This window comes from Euprymna scolopes, chromosome 17 (assembly GCF_053919585.1).
Source record: "Euprymna scolopes isolate OS-2025 chromosome 17, ASM5391958v1, whole genome shotgun sequence".
NCBI classification, from domain to species: Eukaryota; Metazoa; Mollusca; class Cephalopoda; order Sepiida; family Sepiolidae; genus Euprymna; species Euprymna scolopes.
This window is the reverse complement of record NC_136498.1, coordinates 2,377,501-2,392,500: the sequence shown is the minus strand read 5'-3', so window position 1 is coordinate 2,392,500 and position 15,000 is coordinate 2,377,501. Positions and strand designations below refer to the sequence as shown.

Sequence of the window (15,000 nt, the reverse complement as noted above, 5' to 3'; positions counted from 1 at the left end):
TAATAATATAATTATTAATACTATTAATATTAATAATATTAATAATAATAACAATAATGATAATAATAATAGTAATGATATTAATACTACTACTACTAATGATAATATTAATAACAATATTATTATTAATAATAAAAATAATGATAATGATATTAATAATAATAATAATAATAATAATAATATTAATATTAATAATAATATTGATGATAATATTAATATTAATAATAATAATAATATTAATACTACTACTAATAATAATATTATTATTAATAATAATAATAATAATAATAATAATAATAATTATGGCTGAAATATTAAGAAAGGCCCTTTGAATATGGAAACTAACACACATGATCTACAGGCACCAACTGTCTATCCTAATTACCATTTTTTATCTCTGAGATGAGCATAGGGTAGCAATCAATCTCTTAACAGAGACACCACAGAAAGGCTTGCTACATATCTCATTCTGCAAAGTTCGACATCGAGCTCCACAAGGCATGCAGGATGATTATCAGCAACCTGAATTCAACCAACCTGCCATGTCTATAAAATCTTACTTGAATCAAGAATAGAAGGCAGTGTGACAAGCAAAGCAATGACATCAAGACGTACGACAGCATCTCGCATCCCGCAAGCGTTTAGCCAATGTCATAGGCCTTTGACAAACCCTTCTGCAGTGTCAGTGGAATGTGTCTGTTGAAGACGACAACAATGAGGCTCTTCCAGTACCGAAGAAGATCTACCGGCAGGCTTTGAACTTTCCAGGAAAGAATGGGTAACGCTCAACCAGGCCCTCGCAAAAGCTGCCAAAACACAGGACAACTTTTACAATGGAGCTAAGTACAGGATGCTTAGTGTCCCTTGGTCCCAACATGCAGACCACCTCACACATCCTCACAAACTGTCCACTGAATGAGGCATGCTCTGATGTGGACCTGAGGGATGCTTCGGACATTGCTCTATGATGATGGATCTCGAGATGAAACGAATCACTCACTAAATAAATAATTAAATATTTACCTGGCTTTTTCTAGATCGCCCATACAATTATCAGTGAGTTGACGAATCAATTCAGTGTACGAACCTTGGTCGGTTTCTGCCACCTGTGAAAAGACCAGTTATATGCATGGAGATAATTTCCATTAGCAACATCACATGATTCATTATAAAATGTCTGTCAAGCATAAAACAAGGGAGATAACAAGCGTTTAATAACATTTTTCAGCTTTAATCTAATCTCACCCAATATATAAAACCAATACATAAAACCAATATATAAAAACAATACATAAAAACAATACATAAAAACAACATAAAAACAAATATATAAAACCAATATATAAAAACAATACATAAAAAACAACATATAAAAACAATACATAAAAACAACATATAAAACAAATATATAAAAACAATACATAAAAACAATATATAAAAACAATACATAAAAACAACATATAAAAACAATACATAAAAACAACATATAAAAACAATACATAAAAACAACGTATGAAACAAATATATAAAAACAATACATAAAACAACATAAAAACAAATATATAAAAACAATACATAAAAACAATATATAAAAACAATACATAAAAACAACATATAAAAACAATACATAAAAACAATGTATAAAACAATATATAAAAACAATACATAAAAACAATATATAAAAACAATATATAAAACAACATATAAAAACAACATATAAAAACAATATATAAAACAAATATATAAAAACAATACATAAAAACAATACATAAAAACAATACATAAAAACAATACATAAAAACAATACATAAAAACAATACATAAAAACAATACATAAAAACAATACATAAAAACAATACATAAAAACAACATATAAAAACAATACATAAAAGCAATATATAAAACAATATATAAAACAAATATATAAAAACAATATATAAAAAAAATATATAAAAATAATATATAAAAACAATACATAAAAACAATATATAAAAACAATACATAAAACAACATATATAAAAACAATACATAAAAACAATATATAAAAACAATATATAAAACAATACATAAAAACAACATATAAAAACAATACATAAAACAATATATAAAAACAATATATAAAACAAATATATAAAACAAATATATAAAAACAATATATAAAACAAATATAAAAAAAACAATACATAAAAACAACATATAAAAACAATACATAAAAACAATATATAAAAACAATATATAAAACAAATATATAAAAACAATATATAAAACAAATATATAAAAACAATACATAAAAACAATATATAAAAACAATATATAAAAACAATATATAAAAACAACATATAAAACCAATATATAAAAACAATACATAAAAACAATATATTTGCATAAAAACTTTTTTGTATCTACTTGTTTATTTTCTTCTTTTCTTTCATCCCATACAAAACGTATTGCCAATTGGACGTAAGGGGTTACTAATTGGGATCATATCTACAAGGAAATTATGTGGGGAGTTGAGGAGTGAAATATTTGTTCGCATTATACTTAAACTTCTGCACGTAAATGCATTCAGGAAAACAAGAAACAAGAAGGAATGCCAAAGTCTAGCATTCCGAGTAAAAGGTTTTCTTACACTTAGGGATCTCAACAGTGAAGTGGTGGGATTTTGCTGGTTGTTATGTTAGTCAAGAATATATACGTCAAAGCGGCACAAATGCTTTGAATTCATGCGAACATATTTCATTAAAATACTTGTAAAACAGCCACAACGATGCAACACTGCGATAATAGAACAGGAGTAAACAAATTTATCCAGGAGTTTTTTTTTTTCATAAAATCAAATCAAATTTGATCAGTAAATAATTTCCAGCCGGTATTATTATGATGACTGCGTGTTGAATTATCTTCTTTGGCTGTTGACCTTAATGTAAGCAGAAAATGGCAGACGGGACATTTCGCTGTTAAAATGCGTTTAAAAAAATAATTGAGGAATTTGCATATTTTTGATGTACTGCCATTTTTTTTTAAACCTAACACATACAATTTTGTGACATTTTGCTTATTTTTTTTTAACATTATAAGCTGCCATTTTTTTTAACACAGCCTTTTGTTCTATTTGAAAAGTAAAACTATTTGGTGCTGCTGAATTAATGGACACCATTCTCTTATTGTTTTTATGGGTGAAACATATTTAATGATTTCAGATTATTTTATCAGTGCAAATTTCTATTCAAACTGACAAACTACAAGCACTTGTACCCTCTTAACATAAATATCCCCGACAAACCCGACAAGCAGCTAAATCCCACCCCTGCACTGTAGAGATCCCTAGGTGTAAGAGAGCTTTCTACTCTAATAGTTTCTTCCTCAGAACTGCTAGATTTTGGAATTCCCTTCGGGGATTCTGCTTTCCCAACTGTGCTGACATGCAGAAGTTCAAGTGTAATGTGAACAGACATCTTGTTGCTAAACTCCTTACATAGTACCCCTGCAACTTATGTCCCTAATAGTAGCCCCCTACATCAAAGTCGCACTGTGCATTGTTTGGGGTAAAAATTGAATTAAAAAAAAAGATGATAATTTCGTAATCTGGGACAAAAATCTAAATATCAGATCGGTACCAAAATTTTTACAGATTTCAAGTTTCACTAAAATTTTTACAGATTTCAAGTTTCATCAAAATTTTTACAGATTTCAAGTTTCATCAAAATTTTTACAGATTTCAAGTTTCATCAAAATTTTTACAGATTTCAAGTTTCACCAAAATTTTTACAGATTTCAAGTTTCATCAAAATTTTTACAGATTTCAAGTTTCATCAAAATTTTTACAGATTTCAAGTTTCATCAAAATTTTTACAGATTTCAAGTTTCATCAAAATTTTTACAGATTTCAAGTTTCATCAAAATTTTTACAGATTTCAAGTTTCATCAAAATTTTTACAGATTTCAAGTTTCATCAAAATTTTTACAGATTTCAAGTTTCATCAAAATTTTTACAGATTTCAAGTTTCATCAAAATTTTTACAGATTTCAAGTTTCATCAAAATTTTTACAGATTTCAAGTTTCATCAAAATTTTTACAGATTTCAAGTTTCATCAAAATTTTTACAGATTTCAAGTTTCACCAAAATTTTTACAGATTTCAAGTTTCACCAAAATTTTTACAGATTTCAAGTTTCATCAAAATTTTTACAGATTTCAAGTTTCACCAAAATTTTTACAGATTTCAAGTTTCACCAAAATTTTTACAGATTTCAAGTTTCATCAAAATTTTTACAGATTTCAAGTTTCATCAAAATTTTTACAGATTTCAAGTTTCATCAAAATTTTTACAGATTTCAAGTTTCATCAAAATTTTTACAGATTTCAAGTTTCATCAAAATTTTTACAGATTTCAAGTTTCATCAAAATTTTTACAGATTTCAAGTTTCATCAAAATTTTTACAGATTTCAAGTTTCATCAAAATTTTTACAGATTTCAAGTTTCATCAAAATTTTTACAGATTTCAAGTTTTATCAAAATGAAAAACTGGTTTTTGAAAATTTTTTTCATAATAAATTCATTTTATCTGGCTAAGAATTTATTAATGTCGCACCTGTACAATTCTTTAAATTTCTTAATAATTTGTTTTACTATAAGAGAATAACGGTAATTGGCTTGGTTTCTCTAGTTACACATACATAGCTGGTCGCATCACACATAACTTTTCTATACCACTTGATATATCTAAAGCCTTTGATATTTTTTGACACAATGGTTTTCTAATGAACATAAAGTTATATGGTATTACTGGACGAATACTTAATATAATTAATTTTTTCTTAAATAAGAAAAAAATCCAAGTTGTCCTCGATGGTTTTATGTCAAAACATCATGATATAAATGCAAATGTACCTCAATATCAAAACATCATGATATAAATGCAAATGTACCTCAATATCAAAACATCATGATATAAATGCAGGTGTACCTCAAGGTCGATTCTTGGACCTCCCTAGTAACATTGTCTCTGCTGATGACACCATGCTCTATAACAGACATGAAAGGAAAACTAATGAAGACATATCTAAGGAAATGGTTGAAACCTTAGAGAAAAATCTTCAGTCTGTAGTAGAATGGGACATAAATAGATGATAACATTCAATGCTGGCAAGACTAAGCTTCTTGCCTGTAATAATCACAAGAAACCTTCTCAACCACCCATAGCCATGGCTAATGATATGTTATCTGAAACCTCTTCGTTCAAACTCATTGGCTTAACGTTCACAGGTAAGATGAATTCAATGAAAAAAACATCGAGTAATGTAAAAAAATGTTCACCTTGATGACATTTTCATCAATCTCATTGAAAACAAAGGCATCCGTGTAGAGTTCACGCTTCCTGCAACTTGGCGGATGAGTTGGGGGCATTTCTGCGGAAGCTGGAACTGTTGCAAAATGTTGGATGACTTCTTCGATTTCTATGCTGTCCATTTTGTTGAGTAAAGGGTCAGTTCCATTTGTCTTCCCAAGCTGAAGAAGTATAAAAAAGAAAAAAACAAATAATTTTTTTTTTTTAAACTTTTTTCTGTGTAAAATGCATAAATTTGCTTTTTTTTTGTGCATATATATATATATTCATATTGTAAAACCTTTTTTCTATTTATTTAAAAAGACTTTGCTATATATGGGTTGTGGAGTTGCATTCACTAGCAAAATATCTAGCTAATTTGCATATTCTTTGAAACATTCATTTTAATTTATTCCCTATTAGTTTTTTCGGTTTATAGTAAACATAACCCTCTTTCTATATACATTTATGTAAAGAATATTTATGTATTTGTATATATTTTTATTTTTAAAAATTTGCCTACCAAACTCCTCTGTTAGTTTTTGATCTACAGACATGAAACTTCATACTTGTGAAACTTTATATTTGGGTTTTCGCTGGGGAAAATCCATGCAAAGTGTGAAAATTAAAAAAATGAAATTTGCCAGGTGAACGTCGAATGACGGCATTACGAATATGCATGGGTAACGTAGTAGCTATTGGTTAATGTTTTACTTTTTAGCCTTGCCACAAACATGTCTTCATAGATCAGGCATTAGCGAAAAAAAAAATCGTAAGCTAAAGGTTTTGGTTTCGATTTTTGGTGATAGCGCACGAGTCATTTTTTTTTTTTTTTACTTTTTAAATCATTACTATATATTGGGTCCAATATAATATAATAATAAATACGAAATCTGCATTAATCAAAATATCATATTTAAGCGTATTTTACGACCAGGCAATGCCGGGCGGTCTGCTAGTATATATATATATATATATATATATATATATATATATATATGGAAATTGATGAATCGCACAGGTAAGAAATTCATTTTTATAGTATGAAAAGGTTAGTAATTGAAATTAAGAATAGGAAATTGGATCACATGTTTATAACATGTCTTCTTCCTAAGATTAAGGGTGGTGGTGTTTGATCAACACTGCTGGGGAGCCACGATATAGTGAACTGTTTTGTTTTTAAATCCCCAAAACAGTGTTTCATGGTAAACAACTGATGATCCCTTGAAAAATAAATTATTGGTATTATAGTAAATTCGAGAGCGAGTTGATGCAGTGATTGCAGGTGATTAAATGACTTATTGACTAGATGGTTTTCTAACGAATGATAAAAAATATTTTTTGTATAGTATTAAAGGTTAAAAACTTCCAACACTATATATATATATATATATATATATATACATATATATATATATATATATATATATATATATATATATGATTTTCAGGTTGCCACAGTATTAAGCTCAATAAAATGAATTTTCACATCCAGAGAATACATATCGTTCGATACTATTTCAAAACCAAGAGATGTATTTAATCTACACTCATAGTATTTTATTCATATATTTATGTAGTACGTCTTACACATATTTTGGTGAATAGCAGAAGTCTACTAAACAACTCATCAGAAACAAATATGTGTTCCTCGAAAAAAATAGTTAGACCGATTTTTCCAAATTGGTGAAATGTCCATTTGTCAATCAAATCAATTGATTACCTACTCTAGTCGGGAACCCAACGTGGTGCACTAGGAGGAACATTCATATGCCTGTTACAATGATTTAGTTCACAATACATTGTAGTCTACATTGCACTATTAAGAACCTATTGTCGATTTTATGAAATTATTTTTCTATAACAACTTGAATTAAAGTTTCCAATGCAAAAGTCAAGTATCATGGTTCAATTGCGCTCTAAACAAAAACACCTATTCCGATCTTCATGCATCTTCCTACGCAGACTTCAAGTAATAATCCTTTATTGATCTGTATATATATATCTGTATTTTTTATAATATTACTTCTCTCATACTTTGAAGCTTTCAGACTTTTGGCTAACTAGCAAAATTATAGCTAGTCTCAATAAATGTTATTTTGCTGTTTTTCCTCTGAGGATAAGAGCAATTCTTTGAAACTCCATGGAATAAGGAAATAATTTTCTTTATTTTGTATCCCTTGTTCGAAATTTTAACTTCCTTTCATATGTGTGTGTGTGTGTGTGTGTGTGTGTGTGTGTGTGTGAGTGTGTATGCACATATAATATAAGTATGGATAGGTATATATATATATATATATACACAGAAACGCTTTGAGGAGGAATTTACTAATCAAGGAAAACTCAAATTCCCAAATTCAAATATAAATATAGTTATTTATATCTTAATCCCAACCAAATGAAAAAGCTCAATACATTCATAGACGATAGTAGAGCTTACGATAAATAATAGTAAGGTGTGACGGTACCCTCGGGTAGGGGTCTCCTAAGAAGATTCCAACACTGAGAAAAATAAATCTAGGGTGCCAGCTGAAAGTTATTCAGCCGAGATAGCACCTGTCCAAGTTCGGATCAGTGATATCGTCGTGGAATACTTCGGTGACATTCACATTAACAAATGCAAGGCAACGAAAAATGATGAGGAACACGACAACATTTATATAAGTGTTATAAACACGACAATTTATTTATAAAACAAGGCTGGAGAGAAAATAACGGAAAACAAAACAAGACAATAATTCAAACAAAAAAAAAAATCATGCAGACAAAGTTATGGGATAAAAAAAGGGGGGGGATATGTGATAATTGTTTAAAGAATATCGTCTCTTATTCTCTTTTCCTTCCTTTTCTTTTCAAATGGAAATCAATGAGGTGCGTAAGTAATGTTCCAGGGGGGGGGTTATAATGAGAAATTTCAAGAAAATAAAGATTGTCTCTTTTCACTACTTTTTTTTTCTAGAAGTCAATAATAGATTGTTCATGGGCCGGCCAAAGGGAGGGTCCAGTGATGGGGAGAATTATTTAGAGAGTTGCTTCTTTATCTCTTTCTTTTTCTTTTTGAGGCACATAATAGTTCAACGTAGTTAGCTATTTGTACGAGATGGAGTTGGACAATTTGAAAAGTGTACTTATCTTTCCTTTTTCCGGAGTTGCTGGTCCATATTCCGACGGCGTGAAGTGTTGAGACACTTGTAGTCTGTCTAAACTGTACGAACGAACTGACTAAACCAAGATGGCCGACTCCTATTTATATCACCACAAGCAAGGGAGGTAACCATGTAACTGAAGCAAGGGAGGTAACCAATGTCTACATTAACATTGCTGCTGTCCTCAAGTGAATAATTTATTTCTGATTTAACAAGTCCCTTAGAAGCTCAGACGAAGCTCCTGCCTTGGTCAAACAATCAGAGACCTGATCACAACCCTTGATCCATTCTATCTGTATCTCCCCTCTACTCTTCATTTCCTTCAGCCTTGCTACATCTATTCTCAATCGTCAATCGCTTACCAGATTGTTGGAATTCAATGTCTCCACAAGTGATGCATTATCTGTCTTGCAGAGAACGTCTGGCAATTTAGATAACTGAAATACCTCTTGTATCATAACCGCAGTCAAAACACCAGCATCAGCTCCCTCATTCAGAGCAAGAGTCTCTGAGGCCAATGGGCTTTTTGTCACTGTCCAATTTCTTTGAAGCCCAACACATGGGGGCCATTTTGTCAGTACTTCCTCCAATAAAGACAACAAAACCACCCTGTGAAGATCCATCTTCCAGACTGGCATAAGAGGCATCAGTATAACACAAAATGTGTAAATCTGAGGGCTTTCCCAATTTTGGAAATGTTATAGAACCCTTCTTGGATTTCAATTTTGATAAGGCTTTATTCGCCTCAAATAAGGCTTTTACTTTGGGATGCTTTCCAGTGTTGCTCATTTTACACACATCAAAAGCTATATCAGGGCGTGTTTGAGTTGAAACCCACATCATCTGACCTGCAAGTCTCTTCAACTCATGCTTTTCTTCTTCATTCAGTTCATCATTTTTCCTCAGTATCCTCCCTTTGCTTATTTCTATTGGAGATATGGAAGATACATATAGATCTTGTTCTACAGTGATCCCATTTTCCTGTTGATTAACATTCAGTCCAACATATTTGAATGTTCCACTTTCATGAGATCCCACCTTAAATTTTTCTTTCAATGTTGCAATCACATCCCTTTCAAACTCTGTGTTTCCACAGAAAACAAAATCATCCACGTGCATAGCAAGAATTCCAGTCAAATTTCCTTTAATATCATGCCACAAAAACAATGCATTATCATAAGCACTTGCTACTCCTTTTAATTCAATCAAAGCCTGAGTAACTCTCTTGTACCATGCCTGTGGAGCATCATTCAATCCATAGATGCGTCTTTTTAATTTCCACACTTGAGATTTAGGACAAACATCAGATGGTGGCCTCAGGTACACATCTCTCTCTAAAATACCACCTTGCAAAAAGGCTGAGGTAAAATCTATGGTCTGCAGCATCCAATTCTTTATTGATGCGGTTAGCATGACCATTCGCATAGCTTCACGGCTACATGTTGGGGAGTCCGTTTTCAGATTACTATTTTCTTCATAGCCTCGTGCTACAAGGCGAGCTTTCATTGTTTTCTGATTATCCTTGAATTTTTCAGTAATCACCCATCTTGTGGATATTGTTTTTTGACCTGTGTATGGCACACATTCAAATACTTCATAGGTGTTCATGTTTTTTATTTCTTTATGCTTGGCATCCATTACAGCTTTCGACTGCTCTTGTTCAGCGGTGAGCAGGACTACATTTTCCTGTTCAGTATATTGGGGCACTTCTCTCCAATGATCAATATGATTCCAGTTGATACAAACTTGATCCTCGTTTTCATCCTCAGGTTCTATATTGATCCAATGACTATATTTGCCAGTTGATTTAGGCTGTACTGACATAACCTTTCCTTTCTTCCACTCCTCACTTCCATTTATTTTATAAGTTATGGTCTTATTTCGGCCAGGTTTTTCAGTCTTATCTCTTAAACTGGTAGAACTATCAACAACTTCTTCTCTGTCTATATCTTCACTTTCTACCACTTGATTCTGCAACTCCTCCTCCTCAACTGAAAGGTATTCATTCTTCCCTTCTGTAGTGTTTCCCAGCATTTCAGTTTTTTTTGTTCTTTTTTCGTTGTTTTTATTCACTTTCATCAATTGGCACGGATGCATCCTATAAAATGCTCCGCCATGTCTGATCAAGACAAACTGGCCTTCTCTGCCTAACACTTTTGCTGGACCACGCCATCCTTTAAAACCCTGCCTTCCTGTTTGTATCAACTGGAATCATATTGATCATTGGAGAGAAGTGCCCCAATATACTGAACAGGAAAATGTAGTCCTGCTCACCGCTGAACAAGAGCAGTCGAAAGCTGTAATGGATGCCAAGCATAAAGAAAATAGTAATCTGAAAACGGACTCCCCAACATGTAGCCGTGAAGCTATGCGAATGGTCATGCTAACCGCATCAATAAAGAATTGGATGCTGCAGACCATAGATTTTTTCATTTGTACTGTTCAAATAAATATTTTCTTGAATGAACAACGTAATGTGTATTTGTTCTGTCGCTTCCGTAAACCTGGGCGTATTTCTAGGACACTCTCTAATTAGATGGTTCGGAGACTGACATTTGTAACACAACAACACGTTTCCACTTCGGTCACATGGATTAGATTGTCCTCGACGAAAACGCCTTTTGTTGTTACCCGGTTTAGAATAATTATAGTTGACGATTTCGGGCTCTGATTTCACTGCCGGTACATTTTCATCACGATAAATGTCACCAAATACTTTCTTTATCGATTCCTTCATGTTTTGATACGTCAAAACAGAACACGTTGTCCGCGCTAATTTTTCGTTCTCTTCCGATATGTTAACCGCGTTCAAAACAAGAAAAGCTTGCACTCCTTCCGGTAGAATAATGTAGAATTTTTTTAATCTTTGGTACAAAAACTCATAACGAACAAGAAAGTCATTTATACTGGTACCTGACGGTCTTTTATAAGTGTAAAATTCCTTAAAAGTCATGTAAGCGCACGTGTGTTCATCCTTTAAATATATGTCATCCAGTTTCTTTATTAAGATCTTCAAGCCATCTCGTCCGCCGATGTCACTTGTTGGCAATTCACGGACACATTCTCTAATATTCGGTGGTAGCGTCAAAAACACTGCTGGCCCTTTTTTTTCCTCAGAAAGATCCGTGAACAACGACCACATTTCAACGTCTTGTTTCCAGTTCTCGTAAACATCCTCCCCCTCCAACAATGGAGGTTGTTTGTTCGAAGTTGCCATATCCGATATCCGATCTGTCTAGTGCTACAGACAAGCTGTACAAAAAAAAAAAATTTTTTTTTTTTTTTTTTTCGTTTTGTCGCACACAGAGGGATATCTCTGCTACCATTTGTTGAGACACTTGTAGTCTGTCTAAACTGTACGAACGAACTGACTAAACCAAGATGGCCGACTCCTATTTATATCACCACAAGCAAGGGAGGTAACCATGTAACTGAAGCAAGGGAGGTAACCAATGTCTACATAATAATAATAATAGTTCAACGTAGTTAGCTATTTGTACGAGATGGAGTTGGACAATTTGAAAAGTGTACTTATCTTTCCTTTTTCCGGAGTTGCTGGTCCGTATTCCGACGGCGTGAAGTTTCACTAATATTCGTTTCTTGCTTTTCGTTTTTCTTTCTCTTTTGTTTGTTGATAAGCAATTCTCATGACTGACTTTTAAATTCCAACCGTTGCGTGCCAAGGTATGACCATTGTCTTCTTATCGGCGCGATGTGAGTCGACTGGGTTTTTTTTCTTCACCGTGCGATCTCAGTCCAACTGTATCGTGCCAAGGTATATCCATTGTTTCCTTATCGGCGTGTTGTGAGTCGACTGGTGTTTTTCACTATGCGACCTGGGCCGCGGTATCTATAGGTTGAAGAGAAGAATCGCCACGCGTGTGATCGCGTCTGCGCTCTCAGTCCGACTGATTAAATTTCCCGCTTTTTCTTTGCTTCCAGACCGGTTGGGGATGGGGATGTTGTATCAATGACATCCGCTCAAGGCTGGGGTGGGAGTGTGTCATCTCGATATACTGTTGCCATAACAACACGGAAAACTGGGTCACCAGGGAGTTTCAAAGAATGCTAATTCTTCTCATCAGGTAGAAGAATCTGATTGATTTCCTGACATTAAATTATTATTCTGATCACTGAGAATTATCCTATGTGAGTGGCAAGTTTGGTTTAATATATAGTTACTGCACATGAATACATAACATCTTTATGAATGCAGGAATTTTTAATGAGCAAGTCCGTTTGTTTGTACAGTTATACAGTTACAGATATATAATCTAAGGCTTTTGACAGGGCATCGCATGAGAAAAATGAGATCATATGGAAGACTACATAATATAATTAAATCCTTCTTAAATAAGAGAAAAATCCAGGTTGTGCTCGACGGTCGTACGTCTAAACAATATAATATAAATGCGGGAGTACCTCAGGGGTCTATCCTTGAACCTTTATTATTCCTGATATTCATAAATGACCTCCCTGATAAAATTGTCTCTGAGATGGGTATATTTGCTGATGACACCACTCTCTATAGCAGATAGGAGGGGAAAACAAATGAACACATATCTAAGGAAATGGCAGAAACACTAGAGGATGACCTCCAATCTGTAGTGGAATGGGGACAAAAATAGAGGGTTACATTCAATGCTGTCAAGACTAAGCTTGTTTCTTTCAATAATTACAAGAAACCTTCTCTACCACTAATAGCAATGGCCGAGAACACATTGCCCGAAAATACTTCCTTAAAACTCCACGGCCTAACGTTCACAGGGAATATGAACTGGAATAGATACATTGAGAACATTGCCAAGGCTTCTGCGAAGAAGGTAAGCTCTTTTTACTGTGCTAGAAAACTACTTACACCTCAAAGTATCCTGTACCTCTATAACGCCACCATTCGCCCATGTATGAAGTACTGTTGTCACATCTGGGCTGGTGCATCTGCTACTTGTCTCTCGCCCCAGGACAGGGTTCAAAAGAGAGTCGCCAACCTGATAGGTCCTGAACTGTCATCTAGGCGTCAGCCTCTGTCCCATCGACGAGATGTTGCATTCCTCTGCCTCTTCTACAAATATTTTAATGGCGAATGCTCTGACGAACTACAAGCACTTGTACCCCCTCAACGTGAACACCCCCTACAAACCTGACAAGCAGCTAAATTCCACCCCTTCATAGTAGAGATCCCTAGGTGTAAGAAAGCCTTCTACTCCAATAGTTTCTTCCCAGAACTGCTAAACTTTGAAATTTGCTTCCGAGATTCTGCTTTCCCAACTGTACTGACATGCAGAAATTCAAGTGTAATGTGAACGGCATCATGGCACGTAAGAAAAGAAAAAAGAAAACAATATATTGTATTGTTTTTAAAAAAAATCCTGATGAAGGCTTTTTATAAGCCGAAAATTTGAAACCTTAAATAAATAAATAAATATCTGTTTATTTAAAAAAATACAAATTCGCACGTGGTTGTGTATTGTATCGTGATCGTTCTTTCTAACCTCACATTTTAAATTCCATTGTCCCCGTGCTTCTTAAAAGTGGATTAATACTTATACTACACATTCGCGGACGAACAGTGCTTACCACTGGACTTACATAACCACTCCGCTAAACGACATCATGGCACGTAAGAAAAGAATAAAGAAAAAAAATATATTGTATTGTTTTTAAAAAGAAATCCTGATTAAGGCTTTTTTATAAGCCGAAAATTAGAAACTTTAAATAAATAAATATCTGTTTATTTAAAAAAATACAAATTCGCACGTGATCGTTATTTCTAACCTCACATTTTAAATTCCATTGTCCCTGTGCTTCTTAAAAGGTGAGTAATACTAATACTATATATATATATATATATATATATATATATATATATATATATATATATATATATTCGCATTACATTCGCAACTACAAGTGCCTTAACAAAATAATTATAAAATCTATATTTTGGCATTAGTCCCAGTCTGTGATTAAATTTTGTTATGTTTGCTAGATCGGTAAAAAGACAGATATTGATTATTAGAGAAATGCAGACAAAACGAGAGAAAGAAAGAAAGAAAGAAAGACAGATAATAATAATAATAATAATAATAATATTAATAATAATAATAATAATAATGACGATGATAATAATATTAATGATAATAATGATAACAATATTAATGATGATAATAATAATAATAATAATAATAATAATAATAATAATAATGATAATAATGATAGTACAATAATAATAATAATAATAATAATAATAATGATAATAATAATATTAATGATAATAATGATAACAATAATAATAATAGTAATAATAATAATAATAATAATAATAATAATAATAATAATAATAATAATAATAATAATAAAGGACCGAAAAGGAGCTAGAGACACTAATTAACACTACCAGGATCCTCAGCCAAGATAACCAAATGGAATTTGGAATGGAAAAGTGCGCACTACTGATTATAAAAAAGGGAAAACGGGAAACGACAAAAGGCATGGAACTACCCAACCAAACAGAAATGAGGGCACTA

At 32.4% G+C, this 15,000-nt stretch overlaps 1 protein-coding gene across 1 annotated transcript in view; it reads right to left on the bottom strand.

Moving 5' to 3' along the window:
- The window catches only part of LOC145296651 (hillarin-like), a 260,223-nt gene that overhangs the window by 45,375 nt on the left and 199,848 nt on the right, over window positions 1-15,000 (bottom strand). Inside the window, exons 6-7 of the mRNA XM_080142585.1 lie at window positions 5,318-5,509; window positions 1,024-1,106 (exon numbers count right to left, since the gene is read on the bottom strand). Coding sequence (XP_079998711.1) covers window positions 1,024-1,106; window positions 5,318-5,509 — 275 coding nt within the window. The remainder of the gene's footprint in view (window positions 1-1,023; window positions 1,107-5,317; window positions 5,510-15,000) is intronic.